The sequence below is a fragment of the Plasmodium gonderi genome, assembly GCF_002157705.1.
Source record: "Plasmodium gonderi DNA, contig: Chr09, whole genome shotgun sequence".
Lineage (NCBI taxonomy): Eukaryota > Apicomplexa > Aconoidasida > Haemosporida > Plasmodiidae > Plasmodium > Plasmodium gonderi.
Genome location: NW_021628934.1, coordinates 182,458 through 204,000, shown reverse-complemented (window position 1 = coordinate 204,000; position 21,543 = coordinate 182,458). Strand labels below are relative to the sequence as shown.

The window sequence follows — 21,543 nt, the reverse complement described above, 5'->3', positions numbered from 1 at the left end:
TATATATATATATATATATATATATATATATACATATGTATGCATAATGCTCTTATTCAGTACATATAAAAAATTCTTGAAAATATCCGATTCATGGCAGGAACCTTTTTATAGTTGTTTCGAAAAAAATATGCGTATAAGAAAAAAAAAAAAAAAAAAAAAAAAAAAAAAAAAGTACTACCCAATGGGTTGTGTGGGGCAGCGGGGTTACATGCATAACATGATTATGCAATCCAAAATTTTCAACATTTTGTTTTCCACGCTCTTATAAAAAAAAAAGAAAAAGTTGATTCCTCGTGGTTGAGTCGAGTTGGAGTGGTGGGGGCTTTTTTCGCCTTCCGAAAGTTTTAGGCCTTTTAAAAATTTTGAAAAAAAGGTACAAAAAAAAAAAAAAAAAAAAAAGATGAAAAGGGGAAGAAGTGGAGAAGTGAAGGAGTGACGAAGTGAAGGAGTGACGAAGTGGAGAAGTGACGAAGTGGAGAAGTGACGAAGTGGAGAAGTGACGAAGTGGAGAAGTGACGAAGTGAAGGAGTGACGAAGTGAAGGAGTGACGAAATGAAGGAGTGACGAAGTGAAGGAGTGACGAAGTGAAGGAGTGACGAAGTGAAGGAGTGACGAAGTTACGAAGTGCAGAGATGGTTAACAACCGGAAAGGAAGAGAAAAAAGAAAAAAGTTCGAAGTTTGGAAAACAATTTTCCAAAAGTTATTTGTTCAAGAATCGAAATATTTTACACACTAGAGTATTATATACATGCCTTTTTATTTCCATAAAGGGGGGGGTGGGGGGAACTACAAGCATATGTGTGCAACAATTTCTGCTACAAAAGAATGTTCTAGTGATATATATTTTTGTTTAATGAATAATTTTTAAAATGTTCACAAGGGGTGCTCATAAAGATATTGGCTTTGTTCAATCGAGGAAGTATGTTCGTAGGTTCATATATAGGGAGGCATGCACATCAATTTGTGCTTCCTCACATGAGTAGGACGGAGAGGAAAAGAGATCAAGAAAAAAGACGAAGAAACTGGATGAAGGAAAAAGGTGCAAACCATGAAAGGTACTCATTTGTGTTGCTTAAAAGAGCACTTCATGTCTGTACCACAAATGTGTAAAAAAAAAAAAAAAAAAAGAAAAAAAGAAATATCAGAACAGAACAGACTGACTTAGATGAACTGCCGCAGATGAAGGAAACGAATCATGATGAGGCAAAAAAAACAGTTTTATTCTTTTGTGAAGAGAAGTTAAACTGTGCTTTATTTAAAATACACACACATCGTGAGAGAAAGATATATATATATATATATATATATATATATACATACCTTTCGCTTTGTGTTTCCCCAATTTATAAGCCATCCAACATGGAGAGATATATAAACTGTGTATCAGGTTTTTATTTTTTTTTTGGAAGTGTGTATTTTTTCTTTATCCCTTTATTACTGCAACCGGCTTCAAGCGAAAACATTTGGCTGATATGCCAGCATCATGACAAGTATCTACAACATCTGAAACATTTTTGTAGGACTCAGGAGCTTCTTCCATAATTAATTTTGGGGATGCAACTCTTATGGAAATATTTTCATCCTTAAGTTTTTGCAAAACGTTTACATAATTTAAGGTGTTTCTACTTTTATTTCTACTTAGAGCTCTCCCAGCACCATGGCATGTAGAGCCAAATGTGGATTGCATAGCTTTGTCAGTACCAGTTAAGACATATGAATATGTTCCCATAGTTCCTCCTATTAGTATAGGTTGCCCACAGTATTGATAATCTAATGGCACACTGGGGTGAAAGGGAGGAAATGCTCGAGTTGATCCTTTTCTATGAACTAGTAATTTTTTCATTTTTCCATCGACAATATGTTCTTCAATTTTAGCTATGTTATGAGAAACGTCATATATGACATGCATATCTAGATCATCCGGAGACTGATTAAATATTTTTGAAAATGTTTGTCTAGCTAAAAATGTCATAGAGGATCTATTAATCCATGCAAAATTACAAGCAGAACCCATTGCTTTTAGATAATTTTTTCCCTCTTTTGAATTAATGGGAGTACAAGCTAACTGCTTATCAATCACATTGATTTTATATTTATTCATGCTTTTTTCCATTTCAATTAATGCATCAGTTGCTACTTGATGTCCTAATCCCCTACTACCTGAGTGTATCATAATACAAACTTGATTTTTTTTTTCAATACCCATTATTTTAGCACTCCTTTTGTCATATATTTGATCAACAATTTGTATTTCAGCATAGTGGTTACCCGCTCCTAATGTCCCCATTTGTGTTATTCCTCTTTTCTTAGCTCTTACAGAAACATAGTTACTATCAGCATATAAACTTCTACCATTGTCTTCACAATTTAATTTGTCTTCAATCCATGCGTATCCTTCTCGAACACACCAATCTATACCTAAACATAGAGCATCATCTAGATTTTCTTGATTACATAGAATACACCCTTGTGATCCTACTCCTACAGGGATATTATTAAAAAGTAGTTGAGTTAATTCTTCTTGTTTATGTTTTATATCATCATAAAATAAGTTGGTTCTAATTAAACGAACACCACAATTTATGTCAAATCCTACTCCTCCTGGGGAAATTATTGCCTTTTCATTGTTCATATCAAATGCTGCTACATTTCCTATAGAAAATCCATAACCTGCATGTACATCTGGTAATGCTATGGATGCTTTCACAATTCCAGGAAGAGTAGACACATTCGCTATTTGCATTACTGCTGGGAGGAATGTAGAATTCTTGTTTAATTGATATGTCGTTATTTCATCGTCTATTAAGTTTTTTAATTTTTCGTTCACATATATATGCCCCTCTACGTTCATATCTGCCACCAATCCCTTGCTGATTCTGTACAGGTTCTTTTCATCTGTCTTGTGGATGTACCTGTGGATGTTCCCTCTCGTTTGTCCGCTTTGGTTCAAGTTCTTCATTTTTCTGTAGGGGAGGAGAGGGGGACCGATTGATGGAAGTTAAGCGAAAGGATGTGCTAGAAGTGGAGCAGACAGACGAGACGAAATGAAATGGTGATTTTCTAATCAATGCAGAGTGAGTTCATGTTAAGGAACTTCAGTTTACTTTGTGAATAGAATGGTGAATAGATCTGCAGGGAAACCGAGAGATGTGTGTAAAAATGGTCTATCTCGGTGCAATTTTACTCTTAGTGGATTTTTGTTTGCGTCTTTTTTTTGGCCAATTCTGCAACTCATTTAATAGCTAATTTTTTCCATTTTCACATTTTTATTTCTTAACCTGATTGTATTTAAATGCATAAAGCATGGGGTGTTTTGATTAGTGATAAAAAATGTAGGCCTTTTTTTTTTTTTTTTTTTTTTTTTTTCCTTCTTTTCTTGCTAATTGTTGTGGGGATGGGATATTACCATGTGTTGTGTAAAACCTTGTTTCAGGAAATTTTTATGGACTAACTCTGCTTCTCATGCTCATTTCACAAAATGACTTGTCAATTTCATAGTTTTCATTTAAAATAATTTATGTTCAACAAAAATAATTAGAAACGAATTCATTACTTCTAATAATATGTTGTTCCTATATCTATCAGGAGCAAATATGCTTTTACATCTGCATCTATGCGAGTTCAACCCTGGGGTGTGTGTGTGGGGGTTGACGAATTTTTTTGTTGTTATGTGTACTTCTCTATTGTGACCTTTCTTTTATGATTTTTTTTTTGAAAATATAAGCGGATAACTTCATTCCTGATGGTAGGAGGTAATTATTATAAAAAAAGTTCTTAAGATGTTTATTATGGGGATGGTATTAAAGCTGCTTATTCGTATATCAAATGGATGTAAAAAAATTGGATGAGTAGAGGATATGGAAGTGTGCTTTAGGTTTTTTTTTTTTTTTTTCTTTTTTTTAAAAAATAAATTATTCACAGTGCATACCCCGTTGGCTTTGGTTCACTCAACTGTAAAAAAAAGAAAAATAAAAAAAAAAATTAGATAACAAGAAGATAAACAAATAAATCGTAAGAAGATAAGAAAAATAAGAAAAATGTAAACCTGAATGTTCAGAAAGTTTATGCAATTTAGGGGATGTAAATGAAAAGGGTGAAGAACAATTTATGAACAATTTTGGATGACGATTTTTTTTTTTTTTTTTTTTATGTAGAGGAGCTCATGGCTTACCGGTTCACCGACGTAAAGATTCAGCATGGAACGAGAGTTGTTACATTCCTTTGAATGTAACATGTGTGGATGAATATATGCATGTACACCACACTATCCAAATATTCATTCGATGTTGTGAAGCGTTTCGCTGACATTTGTGATGCACCAATGTGTCCATTTCCTGAACAGGAAGAAAACATAGCATGCACACAGTGAGTAGGAAGTAACCAATCGATTCTTGATCCCATCCAAGATTAGTTTGATGTGTTTTAAGAATTTCTTCCTTTTTTTTTTTTTTTTTTTTTTTATCCTTTTCTCCATGTTCAACTTTAGAGGCGCTTTATTATATTAACTTGGGAACTTTGCTAAATGCAGGCACGGACGAACAGGGTCACAGACGCATGCACATACACATACACACACACACATAAACACACACACATAAACACACACACATAAACACACACACATAAACACACACACATATACATACACATATATACATACACATATACACACACACATATACACATACACACAGCAACATTTCGTCTAAGGGTAAATCTGGTCGAATCTGACCTGAGTGACAAAGCAGCAATGGTTAAAAGGATGATTAAACAGAGTTGAAACAAGCATTCGGTTGAACAACCAGAATATAATGTGAGAGAGTCCAAATTTTAACTACTCAATGTTAACTACTCAATGTTAACTACTCAATGTTAACTACTCAATGTTAACTACTCAATGTTAACTACTCAATGTTAACTACTCAATATGAACTGCTCAATTTCATTAACCTCTTTTAGCCTTCATTTCCTCCCACTCCCTCCCTGGGTGATACACATGTATGTAAACTTTTTCGGGAGGGCAAACATTTCGTTTGTAGAAGAGAAGAATCATTATGAACTCCAATTGGGGGCATCATATTTGCGGCGATATTTTTAATCACCTCTTTGTTCATTTTATTTTCTATTGTTCTTTTTTTTTTTTTTTTTTTTCTTCTTTCTCGTTTGAACCATTAGGACTACACTGGTCGGTGAAAAGCACATTTGGAAGAGTTAAAAACTTAACGAATGGATTTTTTTTTTTTTTTTTTTTTTTTTTTGCAAAATCGAACTAATGGTAACAAGAACAGCTGAGACATTTTTTTTGCATATCTCCCATTTTTATGTTCCATACAAAAAAAGAAAAACAAAAGTGTGCATTTTGTATAAACACATTACAAAAAGGATATAATAGGGAAGGATAGACGAATTATTCCTAACACAATTAGATTATTCTATTTGTACGAGTTGGTTGTTCATTGAATTAGTTGCAAATTTTTTTTTTTTTTTTTTTTTTTTATGGGATAATTTTCACAAGTGCATTTCTATAAGTGCTTGTACAAATAAACCTCTAACTGTGGAAAACATTTTTTTTTTTTTTTACCTTGGGTCAAGAAAAAAATTATTCACTCATCTTTATACAATCTTAGATTGAAAACTGAGGAGAATCCAAAACTACTTTCGTGTAAGATGTTCGTCAACAAAACTTTCATTGTGGAATAGTGCAAGATTGGCGTATTTTTTTTTTTTTTTTATTTTTCTGACATTGAAAACGAATTGATCAAGTCCTTTGATTAAAGGAAAAGGAACAAAAAAAAAAAAAAAAAACATGAAGTCATTACAAGATGTCGTTTTGCCACCAATAATTATAAAGGTGCTGCTTTTTGAGTTTTCTTGAACGTCGAATGGAGGATAAGAAAAAAGAATAAGCTTATATATATATATATACATATGCATTATATGTACATTTCACATGTGGAGAACGTAATACAACACGATAAAAAAGGCAAAAACGAAAAAATGAAAAAACGAAAAAAGGCAAAAACGAAAAAATGAAAAAATTAAAAAATGAAAAAATTAAAAAATGAAAAAACATGTTTCATAACAATGTGTTCACGAGTTCCTTTTCTTCTTGTTTATCTTCTACAGAATTACTGGTGCAGCAACAAAAAAAAAAAAAAAAAAAAAAAAAAAGGAAAAAAAAATTTTTGTTTCTCATTAAGTTTATTTATTTTATTTATTTATTTTTTTTTTTTTTTTGTTGAACTTTTTGTACAATCCCTTTTTTTATGAAAAAAAAAAAAAAAAAAAAGTTTGGCAAAAGAAGTGAAGGTCGAGGGTTCATCGATGAATTTATAACGGGAAAAAATAGCGGTTATTTATTTTATTTATATACTTTATTTATTTTTTATTTATTTATTTTTTATTTATTTATTTTTTATTTATTTATTTTTTATTTATTTATTTTTTATTTATTTATTTTTTTTTTAACCGCTTTACTGCCCTAAACTCAGAGCCGAAAAGTTTGCACCTGGGTTTGTGGGTTGTGTGGTCTTCTACACCTGCTAAACTTCAGTGTAAGTTTTTCTAATTCACGCTTGCATGGGTGATAAGCACTATTACTACTACTACTACTACTGCTACTGCTACTACAATTTGCTAGTGAGGCCGTGCCACGTGTATATCAAAACAATGAATAGTTTGTTGGTGCATGTATATGTTATGTTTATTACATGTGTAAATATATTTGTTTTTCCTATTTTTGTTATTTTTTATTTTATTATTTTATTTTTTTTTTTTTTTTTGCTGTTAAAAGCTGCATGTCTCTCCTTTGAACGAAAAGAAGGAAAATCTTCCCTTTTGGGGCTCATAAAATTTGTCAAGTTAATATAAAAAAAAAAAAAAAAAAAAAAAGTTAAATAAATGATAAAAGTATAACAGCTGTAATTTTTTTTTTTTTTTTTTTTTTTTTTTTTTTGTATATATAGATTTCCATTCAAGGTGGAGAGGTTTTCTCTCCAGTATATATTGGAAGAAAAAAAGGGACAGCATCATTTATTATTATTTTATTTTATTTTTATTTATTATTATTTTATTTTATTTTTATTTATTTTTTTTTTTATTTTTTTTTATTTTATGTTTTCTTTTTAAAAACCTATGAGGAAAGTCCTTTTTATATTACTTTTCATGCTATGCTAAAATATTACCCTTCCTACATGAGTGCACAGCTAGCAGAGTGTTATGGATGAATGAGAAGTTACGCAAATTTCTCCCACCATTTGGAAGATATACATATGTATATATCCCACATGTTGTTACTTTATTTATTGATTTGCTTAAATGAACATAACGAGAACATATATGCACACCTTAAGCACTCGAGACGTTTGTTCTGTGTGATCCGAGCAAGACAAGGGATATATGAGATGACTTTGAACTTTTGACACATCTTTTCATCATTACCATATTATCATCATTTTTTGCTTGATTAGCTTTGTATGCAGATGAGAAAAACACACCAATGTAGAGGCACATGAATATACACACATGCAGATGAGCATTTCTGTGCATATATCCAAATATGAATATGGAAGAATTATTTTTCGTTTAACACGTGCTCATTTGAACTTGCCTCGTTGAGTCATACCAAATAGGGATTTTTTTTTTTTTTTTTTTTTTTATGTATATCTTCATCTGAATAAATTCGAACACATTTTCTGTTTTCCGTTTCTGCATTCCTCTTTTTTTTTTTTTTTTTTTTTTTTTTTTTGTTACCCCCATTTTATCGGGCCATTTTTGTAAACATATGCAGACTTGCCGAATTAGTGAATGTACACACACATCTGTCTTTTCATTACATACTTCAAGTGAGAGATATAGAAGAGTTTATTTTCTCCCAAGATGAAAAGAACAACTCCTCTTTTACTACTTCTCTTAATTGGGTTAATTTTGCCCTCAGTGTGGAGTGCAAATGAATACAGCATTAAGCATACAGGTGAATTGATACTGACAAATCATATAAACAGCTTAGTTAATGTAAGAGTGGTACCACATGAAGAGACATTCAGCCTTGAATTAAATAATATAATAAAATTTCCAGTGCACTGTATCCCACATAGTGCTGTTGATTATAACGTGGATAGGAAGAAAAAACCACTTTATTTTGTGAAACATGAATTTAAGAATTCTATACACTTGTATAAGAATAATGTTAATTTGATGGCATTAAACTTTCCTGACCGATATTACATTGTTGGTATAGCTGCAAATAATGGATCCATATTAATGATAACAGATGTAGATATTTACAAAATAGATGTAAAAAAAAAAAAAATATCAATTTTGAACGTACTATCTGAGAAATATGCAAACATTATGAACAATAAGGAAATGTTTTTTACTGGACTTATAGCAGATTCAGTTAAGAATCAGTTTTTCATCATTTGTGCAATTAAGCAAAATTATCTCATTTTACACGTGAAACATGATGAAACAAATGATTACATAGAAATTATTAATGTTATAGATACTGTTAATGGAAAACATTTAAGAGTGTTAAACGGTATAGCAATAGTGAACGATCATTTATACATAACAGAAAATGCAGAAAGTGTGTTAAGATTGACTTTGAATAGAACCAATAATAGTTCTGTTCAGACAAAAAAAATGTATTCATTTTCGAATGGAGACAAAATAGTTGGGTTAAGTGTGAATGCATTTCCAGATCCTGAGGATAAGAAGTTGATAAGAGATTACCTCATTGTGAATACAAAACATGTATCTAATGACAAGCCATCATCGGAGGGAAGGATGTATCTGATGTCCATAAAAGGAAAAAATGATTCAGTGGATGTATACACAATATTAGATTTATATAGTAAAGATTTGAACCCATTATATTTTACCATATATGATGCACATATAATAAGTGAAGAAGAGGAATATGAAAAGGGATCCTTAACAAAAGAACTTAATAATAACAAAGCAAAATATTTAAATTTGAACAGTGCAACAACAGGTAATGTGAATATTGATGAAGAATTGGATGAAGCTGAGAAAAAACAACAAGAAGAAGACAATAAATATAAGATAAAAATTATATGGACGAATAATTACAACTGTACTGTTAACAAAGGTGTAATAGATATAAGGAATATAAAAAATAGTTCTAATAAAGAACTTAAAATACCATTTGTTGATATCACAAATCAGTATGCATTAGCACCCCATGTTACATCTGCAAGTACGTGTTCTGGAAAAGAAAAATTATTTAAACAGATGTGTTATTACGATTCTGTGAATAATTATGTCAGCATTTTGAACAAATTAGAAGAATATAACGAACATTATAGTGGAAATTTTTTATTTGATGGACTTAAAAATTTTATAGCATTTGATTACAAGTCACTAATGAATGTGCATGTATTAACATATCCCCTGAACAATACTGTTTATGTACACATGGATAAAGACAATTTAACAATTAATCTACCAAAACCATTTGGAATTTCTATGGATCTTTACAACAGTACAGAAAATAGCGTCATTTTTTACATCACAGGAAGTGATGATGCCCAGAATTATGTAAATAAATGTGTAATTAAAAAGATGGAAAAAACGTACGAATGCTATAACATATATAGAAAAAAAAATGAATCCAATGAATATTTTCAACATATATCCTTTATAACGTATGAAGAAAATAATAATAATAATAATAATAATAGCAGTAATAATAATAACAAATTGAGTTACATCTACGTGACAAATAACAAAACTAATATATACAGGTTAACAAAACATAATGAGAAGTGGAATTTTGAAGAATGGCTTAATTTAGATGAACCACATCAACGAGTTGGACCTATTACCACCTCCATAAATTATTTTTTTGTAAAACAAAATGTTCTTGAAAATTTCGTGCGTAAATATCCACAGTCCAAATTGTTAGCAAATTTTCAAAACCCAAAAGAGGAAGATCTTCATATAACAGAAGATGGATACATATTCCTCGCCACATCTCACACCATTGTATTTGTATCAAATAATGATTCATATGGGGAAGAAAGTGCATCCAGTATCCATTTCTACACGTCCGTTCTGAAGGAGAAGTATTACCAATCCTTTTCCATGGGAAGCATAGTACTTAATATTGAGAACAGTTCGAAGTTTAGTTATTACTTGGATCAGTGAGATTAAGACGCTGGTATGACGAGTCCAGCACTTCATGCGGGAAGTTAAACCATCACGTCTGCACCGTTAAACCATCACGTCTGCACCGTTAAACCATCAGTTCTGCACCGTTAAACCATCAGTTCTGCACCGTTAAACCATCACTCCTGCACCGTTAAACCATCACGTCTGCACCGTTAAACCATCACTCCTGCACCGTTAAACCATCACTCCTGCACCGTTAAACTTGTATCATGGACGAAAAAGTATATTTGGACATCCTTTTGAGTCCTCATGGGTCTGAAGGACTCTTGCCTCAACAAAGTCCCATGCAGGTCCGAGGGTTGAACCCCCCCACGTTCCCCCTCTTCCTTTATCAATAGCTTAGAAAATATCTTGTTCCTCATATTTGTATTTTCCTACCATCACTTTTTTTTAACGTCATTTGTGTAAATATCAAATATACATATTATGTATGTGTGTGTATATGCATGTCGTCCCTCCTCCCATCCACCCTCGAAATACATGTGTGTTTTTCTTTGATTCTGCACGTAACTGTGCATGTTTTATTGATTTATTCTATTAATATTATTTTATTAATACTATTTTATTAATATTATTTTATTAGTATTATTTTATTAGTATTATTTTATTAGTATTATTTTATTATATGATCAATATGATTTTATATTTTTTTTTTTTTTTTTTTTTAAACCCCATTGTGTAACTTTTAAAAATGCAAGAGAAATTTTTTAATTAAGATTCTTATTTCTATTTGATTCTTTTTTTATTATTTTAATTATTTATGATTTGTGTGTCTCTCTTTTTTTCTGCACATAGACACGTGCACCACACATGTGACACTTACTGCCTTCATTTTTTTTTTTTTTTTTTTTTAAATCTCTAACTGTTAAGACGATTAAAACAAATGAAACAAATCAGCATGAAATTGAGGAGTAATATATAAAATAATAACATAGTTCGATAAACGTTTTGTATAACATACAATTCTTTTTTTTTCTGCACATCTCCACTTGTCCATTTCTTTTACAATTTTGCACTTTTCGACACGCTTGTTCACGGAGAAGGGAGAGAAAATTAATCCGAGTCTATATCACTTAGTGGATCATTTTTCCATGCACTCAGGAGGACTTTTTTGAATTCATCCTTGTCTATTACCTTGTCATTGTTTCTGTCAGCAAACTCGATCATGTTATTTAATTCAGCATCGTCAATGTTTTCCCCTTCGAATGTGAAAGTTATAAAAATGGAAATTATAGTACTACTGTGTGCAGGCGGCATATGGATATTTACATGTTCACAACAGATATGTATGCATATCGACACAATCCATGAAATGATAAATGGAATGTTAATAAGAAAATATGTGTACATTTATTAATTGGGGGGAGGGAAAAAAAAAAAAAAAAAAAAAAATGCTCAATAACATATATATTATTGTTTTTTTTTGTGTTCTATATAAATACATGCATCCAACTGACGAGAATTTATTTAATATAACCTATATCAATGCAAACGTTTCGCAAGGAGGATAGTGTTATTTTTCCTGTAAAGTGAAGTTTGTCATAAATAATTTTTTTTTTTTTTTTTTTTTTTTTTTTTTGCGTGCGTTGATTAAGAAATAGTACTTTTATGTTTAATGGAATGCACATCCATGAGTAGTAATTTTACACGCGCGTGGGAAAGAATGCCTGCCTGGGTGGGTGCAATTCCCCTAAGGGCAGGGATCTAGCAGTAATGCATACACATACATGCATAATTGCATACTTTCATGCACGTACAGGCATACCTATATGTATATATGTACGTATGTATGCGTGTCTAAGCCCATATAGGGGGTGGGGGTGAGGGCAGAAGTATGAAATGGACTGACCTGTATCATTGGGATCGAAGAGAGAAAACATGTGCTCCAATTCTTCCTCGTTGTATCTCTTATGAATGTGTTTGGACGCAATTTCAAAAAATTCATCGAAATTCAACTTGTCATCAATATTTGTTTTTATTTGGAGGAAAATATGTTTTACTTCATCTTTTTTAAAATTAAGACCTAGCGACTTAAGTGCGAAGTAAAATTCGCGAATGTCGATGTACCCACATTTGTTTGTGTCAAATAAGGAGAAGCATTCGTATATCTCTTTTTCAATGTCCTCATTTATTGTTATTTCTTTAGCGTTCTCGAGTATCATTTTATTTGCCCCTGGACTTTTCCTTCCAGTTGCGTTTGCTTTATTCGTTCGTTTGCTAATTTGTTTGTTTGTTTATTCGTTTGTTTGTTTATTCGTTTGTTTGTTTATTCGTTTGTTTGTTTATTCGTTTGTTTGTTTATTCGTTTGTTTGTTTATTCGTTTGTTTGTTTATTCGTTTGTTTGTTTTTTGTTTGTTCGTTTTTTGTTTATTCGTTTGTTTGTTTTTTGTTTGTTCGTTTTTTGTTTGTTTGTTTAAAATTTTTTTATTTTTTTTGGTTCACTAGGTGTACACACACATACCCTGTTCATATGAATAAATAAATTGCCTCTCCTCAATTGCATGTCGATGAGGAAGACAGAGAATATTCTTAAGTGTGGATATGTGTGTTCGTGCATGTGCCCTCTATGCTTGCGTACATGCCTATGTGTGTGTGTGGTGGTGGTGGGGTGTTTTTACATGAAGATATATTTTTCCTCCGTGTGAGAGATTCTAAATTGCTTGGAAATTTCAAATGTGGCGTGTTCAGATGAAGATACCTTGCACCGCAAAAAAAAAAAAAAAAAAAAAAAAAAAAAAAAAAATAGAGCAGTTCAAATTGGAAGAGAAAATATTCTTTCTATTTTTTTTACTATTTCCAACCAACACAAGAACATGCACGAACTTAATTACGAACTAGAGAATATATAAAATTATGAACACATAGTTATTCCTCAAGTTTGCTCGTTTAAGGAAAAAATTTGGACAGATATGTACATATATGTATATACATATATATATAGTGTACATATTTTCGCGCCAACTGTTTTAAAAATTTGCTGTACTGTGCAGGGAAAAATAAATTCACACCTTGCCAAGTGTTACGAAGAAAAACACCTATAATGTAAACATTTGCATGATATATTTTTGTTTTTTAATTCGGACACACATATGTGGATATTACATAATGTGACCCATTTTGCATAGAAACCTGTGGAAATACAATATTTATGTGCTTTTTACGCCCTACTTATGTTTATACACATTTTTTTTATCGTAATTTTGTTATGCAAATTTATCAGCAAAGTTGGAAAATATTTTTCACGCAATAGAACTAAGTGTATGTACCAAATTTTACCACAGTTCTCCTCTCTGTCACCGTCTCCCTCGCGTTTAATGGTATTTCAATATGTCTTCTCATTTCTAGGATGAAGATGAAACAAAACTCCACACATTAGCCCCTCTCTTCCTCTCTATGTGTGTCGTTTATGCCATGCTGACTAACGTGAGAAACTTGAAAAAGATGTTGGTGCTCACACCATGGTTGAGGAGTTCTTTTTGTGCAATTCAGATTTGAATGTTCAATAATACCCAGAGTTCATTTATTGTTAAGCTTTTTTTTTTACAGAGGAAATAATTTTTTTGTTATCTTTTATGCTTGTTGCATAAATGTGTTGTGATGGTACATGGCTGGAAGGAAAAAAGGTCAGTAAAAATAAGAGAGTACCACAGAGAAGAGAAAATGGTGAAGGGGTAGAGAATTTTATACGTATGCATTTTTCCTTGTTTATTTTTGCTTATTTATTTTTGTTTATTTATTTTTGTTTATTTATTTTTCCTTGCTTTTTTGTGTTTCCATTTTTTCTCCCGTAAGAAAGGTCCCATTTCCCATAATCGGGAGAGAAAAAAAAAAAAAAAAATTGGAACTGTTAATATATATATATATATATATATTTTTTGTTGCCTTGTGACATGAATGCCTTTTTCTTCGTTCTCCTCTTACAACACTTTGGGTTTAGAATATGTTATTAAATCATTTTTCTTTCTCATGATAAATTTGGTTTAATTTGTAGAAAAAATGTAAAAAAAATTTACCTTGCAATGCAAATATAATAAGCAGCATTATATTTAACTTATTTGTAAGGGAATATATATAATGCATTGTGTATATGTAATATAGTCCAAAATTCTTCTAAACATCAACAAAATTTTGTGTGCAAAATGTATAAAAAAAAAAAAAGAACGAGAAATGCGTGTATATATATGCAATAAGATATGGTATAAAATATATACAGATTTGCAAAATGCCTCAAGAAAAGAAAGAGGAGAGAGGAGGCTTTTATTTTTAGAATTCCTGGAAGTGATTTAAGTGTATTATATACGGTTTATACAGGGTGCGTAGTCCCCTTAAAATAAGGGAAAACATTATTATATTTTTAATTTTTTTTCTTTAACCCTTGCAATCATACCTTTATTATATTTTTTTTTTTTTTTCCCTTTTAATATGTGCTAATTAGTTATACTATACATTATATGATGATAAAATGTATAGCGCACAAAATTTTGTTGGAATTGTTTAGAAGTATAACAACCTTATCACACCTGAATGAATTTAAAAAAGTGCAAAGTTTATATGCATATAATGTTGACATATGTGATCCCCACTTCAAACATTCTACAAAAAATAAGAACAAAAAAAAAAAAAAAAAAAAAAAAAAAAAAGTGTCACGCCGCACAAGAATTATTGTACCCATAGCGAAAGTTAATTTTTTGATACATATTTATTCTTTAACGTTGTGAGGAATTTTTCCCAAAAAGTTTGTGAAAAATGAAAAAAAAGATGCATTCATAGCAGAAGTTAAAATAAAAATGTATATATAAAATAAATCATACAATTACAACAATTCGTTTCGGAAAAAAAAAAAAAAAAAAAAAAAAAAAACATACAATATTATGTAAGATTAATTGGGAAAAAAAGTTTACCATTTTATTTATACATTTCTCATAAAAAATACAAGGCTATATATACTGCCAGAAAGGAAGATACGCGAATTCTTTGAAATAATTAAGCATATAAAAATTTTATCATATCAGACCTCTTGATTAAATATATAATATACATACTTATAAGTTTTGTTCAAATTGAACGCTTTTCATTTTCAACAAATTACCAAAAAAAAAAGGGATAAGGGAGAAAGGCCCGTGTAATATATTCGTAAGCCATTCTAAGGAACAAAATTAGCCAATCATTTTTTGAATCTTAATTGGAAAAATGGTATGTACAAGAAATGAAAGAATGGGAAAAAAAAAAAAAAAAAATATAGTAGCCACGTGTATATTTTCATAACTCTAAATTTATGGTGTGATATTATCAACCCACCTATGGTCATATATTCCCATGAGAGAATATGGCAACCAAAAAGCATAATACATGAAAATGTGCATATCTGAGTTATATCTATATATATAATATGTACATATATTTATATACATATATACATACACCAACTGTACTTAATGTTGTTGTGAGTTAAGTAATTATATCTACCGAATCGGTTTTGCCACGTTTAAACGCATACCACAAAATGTACGATTGAACTTTTTTGTGAAAATTTTTTCAAGTTTCCAATAAAAATAAGTTCGTCATGAAAACATTTGAACTTTGTTCGATCCATACTAGCGAAACATTAGCTTACCTACTATTTAATATTTGTGAAACAATTTGACACATTTTTAGTCACACACTGTTTTACTATTGTATATAAGAAGTTTATGACTTGTTCTTGTGTTTTTATAAAACGTGTGTAATTTTTTTTTTTTTTTTTTTTTTGACAATGTAAAATTCTGAACGTTCATAATTTTTCCCCATTTTTTTTTTTTTTTTTTTTTTTTTTTGTGCATGTGTGACATTTTTTATGTATGAACATTTCAAAAAACTTACTAACCTTTGTATTCATTTTCTCCTCGCAGGGTAAAGGAATAAAGAAACATATGAAGAGAGTAAATGCCCCCTCTCATTGGATGTTGAACAAAATGGGTGGCCAGTATGCGCCCAAAACAAGCAGTGGTCCACATAGACTAATTGAAAGTATCCCATTGGTGATTTTATTACGAAATCGATTGAAGTATGCATTAACATTTGATGAAGTGAAAATGATATTAATTCAAAAAATTGTAAAAGTGGACAATAAAATAAGAACAGATTGTACATTTCCTGTTGGTTTAATGGATGTTATTCATATAACAAAGTCGAATGAATATTTCCGTCTTTTGTATGACATTAAAGGAAGATTCGTACCACATAGAATTACCCATGAGGAAAGTAAATATAAATTGTGCAGAGTAAAAAAAATTATCTTAAGAAAAGGAAGATTATCTATTGCAGTTACACATGATGGTAGAAGCATTCCATATATCCATCCGGACGTTAAGGCAAATGATACAGTTCGATTAGATTTAGAAACAGGAAAAGTTCTGGAACATTTAAAATTTCAAATAGGTAGCATGGTTATGGTTACTGCTGGACACAGTGTTGGAAGAGTTGGTATCATTTCATCAATTGACAAGAACATAGGAACATATGACATTATTCATGTCAAAGATTCTAGAGGAAAAATATTTGCTACCCGTTTAAGCAATGTTTTTGTCATTGGGGATAATTCGAAGCCATACATTAGTTTGCCACGAGAGAAAGGAATCAAATTGGATGTCATTGAGGAGAGAAGAAACAAATTGAAGGCACAGAATAATTAGGCTTCATTTCTTAAGCTTAAGGAATTTTAGGCAACCCTTTTTTTTTAGGGATAAAGAATAATTATATTATCTTCCCCAACAGCACTTATTTACAGCATCGCTAAAGGCATATATATATATATATATATATATATATAAGAAAAAAAAAGTGTTGTATAAAGGAGTGAGTGATAAGAAACAGTTCATACACACATCTTTAAATAAATTAATAATTAACCTGTTTAGACCAAACTCATAAGAGTATATACTTGCTGAATTGTTTACCTATGTGGTATACAATTCAAGAATATATACTAACGAAGAACAATTTTTATAAAAAAAAAAAATATATATATAATATGATATAATGTAATATAATAAAATAATAAAATGAAAAAAAGTAGAATAAAATAAAATTAAGGTCACGATTTAGTTCGTAGACAAAACCTTCTTCATGAACCACAAATTCTTGGAAAAAAAGAAATGAAAAATTATTCATCGAAAAAATGTGATTATATTTTTAAGTATATTTTATTATCATGTTACAGATTACGCTAATGCTTTTTTTACATTTTAAAAAGTTTTGTTTTTCGTATTTTTTTTTTTTTTTTTTTTTCCCTACTCCCCCCCCCTGTGCATGAAATTCAGATAAAAAAAGGAAAAAAAGGAAAAAAAGGAAAAAAAGGAAAAAAAAAGTGAATACGCAACAAACGTTAAATATATAAAATGGGCCTGCGTGTACCATACAATAATTATTTTAATTTTTTTTTTTTTTTTCTTCTTTAACATGGAATTATTTCAAAATGTGTGCTTAATCTGAAAAGATAAAAAAGAAAAAAAAAAAGTACACATGTAAGTATGTATATATATTGTACACTGCTCGGTAAGGAAAATAAATTAATCGGTTCAAATTTAAAACGCGCGAAAAAGCGTAGTGTTTTGGGAAATTTTTGAATTGTTAGAAAATAGAAAAGATGTGCATGGTAGTAGTAGAGTAGGGGTTAAGGTGAAGCACTATACAATAATGTGGGTGATAATGTGAAAAGATTATTGTGATTTGCTCATTTAATGCCATTTAAGCAGCGTATTCCATTTATACATCTTGTTCCAGTTATGCAACTTGTTCCATTTATGAAACTTGTTCCATTTATGAAACTTGCTCCATTTTTGTAGCTTATTCCATTTGTGCAATTTATGAATCAATTTTTTTTTTTTTCTCACTTGAGTTAAGCCGAAGCTAAACAAGATGAACCCGAATGCTCACACTTGCGAAGGGATACAGATTATGGCTAAAAATTTGGTCATATGTGTGTCTTTAATTTTGCCCGCAAATTGTTACACATTTTTGAAGTGCATTTTTTTTTTTTTTTTTTTTTTTTTAGTCTTCTTTTCACTCGAACGTAGGAGTGGATGATTTAAGAATAAGTAAAAACACAAGTTTTGTGAAATCTTTCTCCAGGTTAATATTTTTTTCATTTTTTTTTCGATTTCATTGAGGGTGTTCTCGAATGTGTGAAGAAAAGAAAAAAATGAAGCAAAAACAAGGTAAAAATAAAAAAATATAACACATATAATTAGCATAATAAATATAATTAATATATTAATATATTAATATAATTAGTATAATTAGTACATTAATATAATTAGTATAATTAGTACATTAATATAATTAGTATAATAAATAATATTTGCTAATTGGTTGTCAAAAATTGATCTGATGGCACAAGAACGCTAGGTGTTACGAAGGGAGAAACAGAAAAAAAAAAAAAAAAAAAAAAAAAGACCATAGCAAGAAAGGGAAAATTTTCTGTAAGATGGTTTTTTTTTTCTGACGAATTTTCCTCATCCGATTTGTTTTCCCATTTTTGTAAATACGTTTTTCTTTTTTTTTTTTTTTTTTTTTTTTTGGAGTATAAATTTATTATAGTATATATTTGTAACCCATTTATATGTGAATATATTAGTTGGAAATTGTTTGACAAAATGAGGATTGTGAGAAAACTGTGTATCTTAGTAACGGCTGTTTGTTACTTGGATCACAAGACACTTGTATTGTGTGATGGTGTCAAACGAATAGGTATTACATACACAAATGCAAAAGAATTTAAAAGTGAACTGAGTAACTTTCAATATATTTTTTTAAACGAAAGTGACGATAACAATTATGTAGACAGTTCTGATGTAGGAGATTTGGACATAGGTGACAATATATATTTTTATAAAAGTTTCACTAAAGTGATCAATTATTTTAAATATAGAATTCCAACAAATATTAATTTCATATTTGAACATAATGATGGGGATTTGGTTTTGTTAAAAAATAATAAAAAGGGAACCATTTGTAAAATCAATAATTTATTTTACAGTGAATCAGGAATAAAATATTTAGATAAAAAAAATAATCACTATGTGAAGAATGAACCATTTACTATAAAAAAAATTAGTAAGTACAGTTTCGATGATGACGATGATAATGATGATGATGATAATAATTATGATGGATATGGTGGCAGTGATGGATCTGGTATCCACGGTGGTTTATTTGATGCAGAAGGAAATTATAATCAATTTAGTGGAGGTGGAGGCATAAAGTATAATACAGGTAGGAATGATAACGATGATTATAATGACTATGATGATTACAATTTTGTAAAGAGAGCTACGATATGTGATACTAGGATCATGGATGGTAATATCACAGAGAATGGTGAAAAATTCATGCCTCAAAAATTTCTGTGTTATCCATCAAGGAGAAGCAGAAATGAATTGAAAGCAGTTTTTTTAAAAAATGAGGAATACAATAAATACTTCGAATTAAGTTTATCCTATATGAAGAAAGAGAATAATATATTGTTAAAAAAAATAGCAAGTTATTTTAACAGTTTGGTAAAATTAGAATTTGAGAGTATAAATATAGCATATTACATTTATAACAAAACAATTGTATGTAACTTTAAATATTATATGAATGATATATTTAAAAAGGAAAGTAAAAATAATGAACTGGAAGATAGATATTTAAAATATAATGATAGCCAAGTAACTTCGAATAATAATTTTTTATATAATACTATACCTCAATATAAATATCAGCTAGGAGATAATAACATTTTATGGAAACATTCCAATAAAGATTTGATAAAGAAGAGTTATAAAAAATGTCATACAGTGTTTTTTAATGAAAATGAATTTAACAATTGTTACAGAAATGGAAATTATGTATATGAGATGTCTTTTTATAAAGACACAACAATTAAGCATTTAAAAAAATCACAAATTAAAAATATATCTTCTCTTGGTAGGTATATCATTATGTATTATCACAATAATGACTATGTAACTATTTTGAAAGATTTCTCCACTTATGTTTATTTTACTGTGAAGAACATTTTAGATATTATATTATTTGAAGATCAGGAAAATGAACTTGGGTTCTATTACATTTCTTTTGATAAGAGTAAACAGTTAGTACACCTTTTCAGATGTGATCTAAATTCATACAAAATAAATTGCAGACAAATTTCTTTCATTCCTTATGAAAGCATAGTACATGATATTGAACCTGTGGCATATATGTCAACCATTCAAAATCATGATATTCCCATCATTTTTATAAGTACAAAAACGAAATTGTGGAAAGTATATAAAGATAAGGATGGATATTACAATAGAAAAATAATTGATTATGTCAAAAATCCAAGTGAAGAATATATAGGACACATTAATTGTTACATTGTTCAGTCTAAGTATGAACGTAAACTACTTTATAAATATTTAAAAAATGTAACAAATATGGAGGAAAATATCGTTGCATGTTCATACTTCAAGCACTTTGTCAATTCTGAAAACTCTCTTTTTATCAGTTTTATTGAAAATAGTCACTTCATTCAGCGAACCTACCACGTGATACGAGACAAAAATATCATTATTTCCAGCGGGAATATCAAGTTGACAATTGAGATAAATGAACTGTTAGACATATTTATGCTTTTCTTCATAATCATGTGCATCATTCTCAGCGTTTACATTATAGTACGCCTCTTGTTCACGAAGTAAGGAGAGAGAAGCAGCGTCGACCACGCGACTGTGAATGTAACTTCGAATGGGAGAAAGAGAGAGAGGAGGGGAGATAACACGAATGCAATTTTGGTTCAATTTTGGGTTCAATTTTGGTTCAATTTTGGGTTCAATTTTGGTTCAATTTTGGTTCAATTTTGGGTTCAATTTTGGTTCATTTTTGGTTCAATTTTGGGTTCAATTTTCTATCCCAATTTTGATTCCATTTTCTATCCCAATTTTGATTGCTATTGCGATGAGGAGTCAAAGGACTGACATAGGAGTGCACTCCCTCGGGTAGTGATTTTTCACCCTGAGGTAATTACCACTGTTTGATATTTTCTATCTTCCATTTCTGCCATAATGTCTCTATCCCTTTTCTACTTTTCAGCAAATCGAAAGTGGGGAAAATGAAGCATCACTTCTTCGATGATACTAAGAATAGCTGCCCGTCCACTGTTGATCAATGAATGACTTTTTTATGTCACGTTCAGAGGAAGATGAAATAGGAAAATGAAGGAGAAACAGGAAAGAAAAAAAAAAAAAAAAAAAAAAAGTCTCAGGCTTCCCCAATTTGGATCATTTCGTCCATTTTCATCAATTTTCATCAATTTTCATCCATTTGTGTTCATCTCTGC

General features: G+C 30.0%; 5 protein-coding genes across 5 annotated transcripts; 3 read left to right on the top strand and 2 right to left on the bottom strand.

Annotated features, from left to right (window-relative positions):
- Positions 1-1,427: 1,427 nt before the first annotated feature.
- On the bottom strand, positions 1,428-2,963 carry PGO_090330 (hypothetical protein, conserved; the record flags this gene model as incomplete). Its single annotated transcript, XM_028687623.1, has 1 exon — positions 1,428-2,963. One exon carries the CDS (start codon positions 2,961-2,963, stop codon positions 1,428-1,430), a length of 1,536 nt encoding a protein of 511 aa, XP_028543424.1.
- A 4,919-nt stretch (positions 2,964-7,882) lies between these two features.
- Positions 7,883-10,174, top strand: PGO_090320 (translocon component PTEX88; the record flags this gene model as incomplete). Its single annotated transcript, XM_028687622.1, has 1 exon — positions 7,883-10,174. One exon carries the CDS (start codon positions 7,883-7,885, stop codon positions 10,172-10,174), a length of 2,292 nt encoding a protein of 763 aa, XP_028543423.1.
- A 1,077-nt stretch (positions 10,175-11,251) lies between these two features.
- On the bottom strand, positions 11,252-12,360 carry PGO_090310 (centrin-4; the record flags this gene model as incomplete). The annotated part of the gene is made up of 3 exons (XM_028687621.1): positions 11,252-11,397; positions 11,676-11,720; positions 12,048-12,360. 3 exons carry the CDS (start codon positions 12,358-12,360, stop codon positions 11,252-11,254), a joined length of 504 nt encoding a protein of 167 aa, XP_028543422.1.
- A 3,139-nt stretch (positions 12,361-15,499) lies between these two features.
- Positions 15,500-16,870, top strand: PGO_090300 (40S ribosomal protein S4; the record flags this gene model as incomplete). Its single annotated transcript, XM_028687620.1, has 2 exons — positions 15,500-15,502; positions 16,088-16,870. The coding sequence occupies 2 exons, from the start codon at positions 15,500-15,502 to the stop codon at positions 16,868-16,870; spliced, it is 786 nt and encodes a 261-aa protein (XP_028543421.1).
- Positions 16,871-18,832: 1,962 nt separating this feature from the next.
- On the top strand, positions 18,833-21,375 carry PGO_090290 (hypothetical protein, conserved; the record flags this gene model as incomplete). Its single annotated transcript, XM_028687619.1, has 2 exons — positions 18,833-20,901; positions 21,297-21,375. 2 exons carry the CDS (start codon positions 18,833-18,835, stop codon positions 21,373-21,375), a joined length of 2,148 nt encoding a protein of 715 aa, XP_028543420.1.
- Between the last annotated feature and the right edge of the window lie 168 nt (positions 21,376-21,543).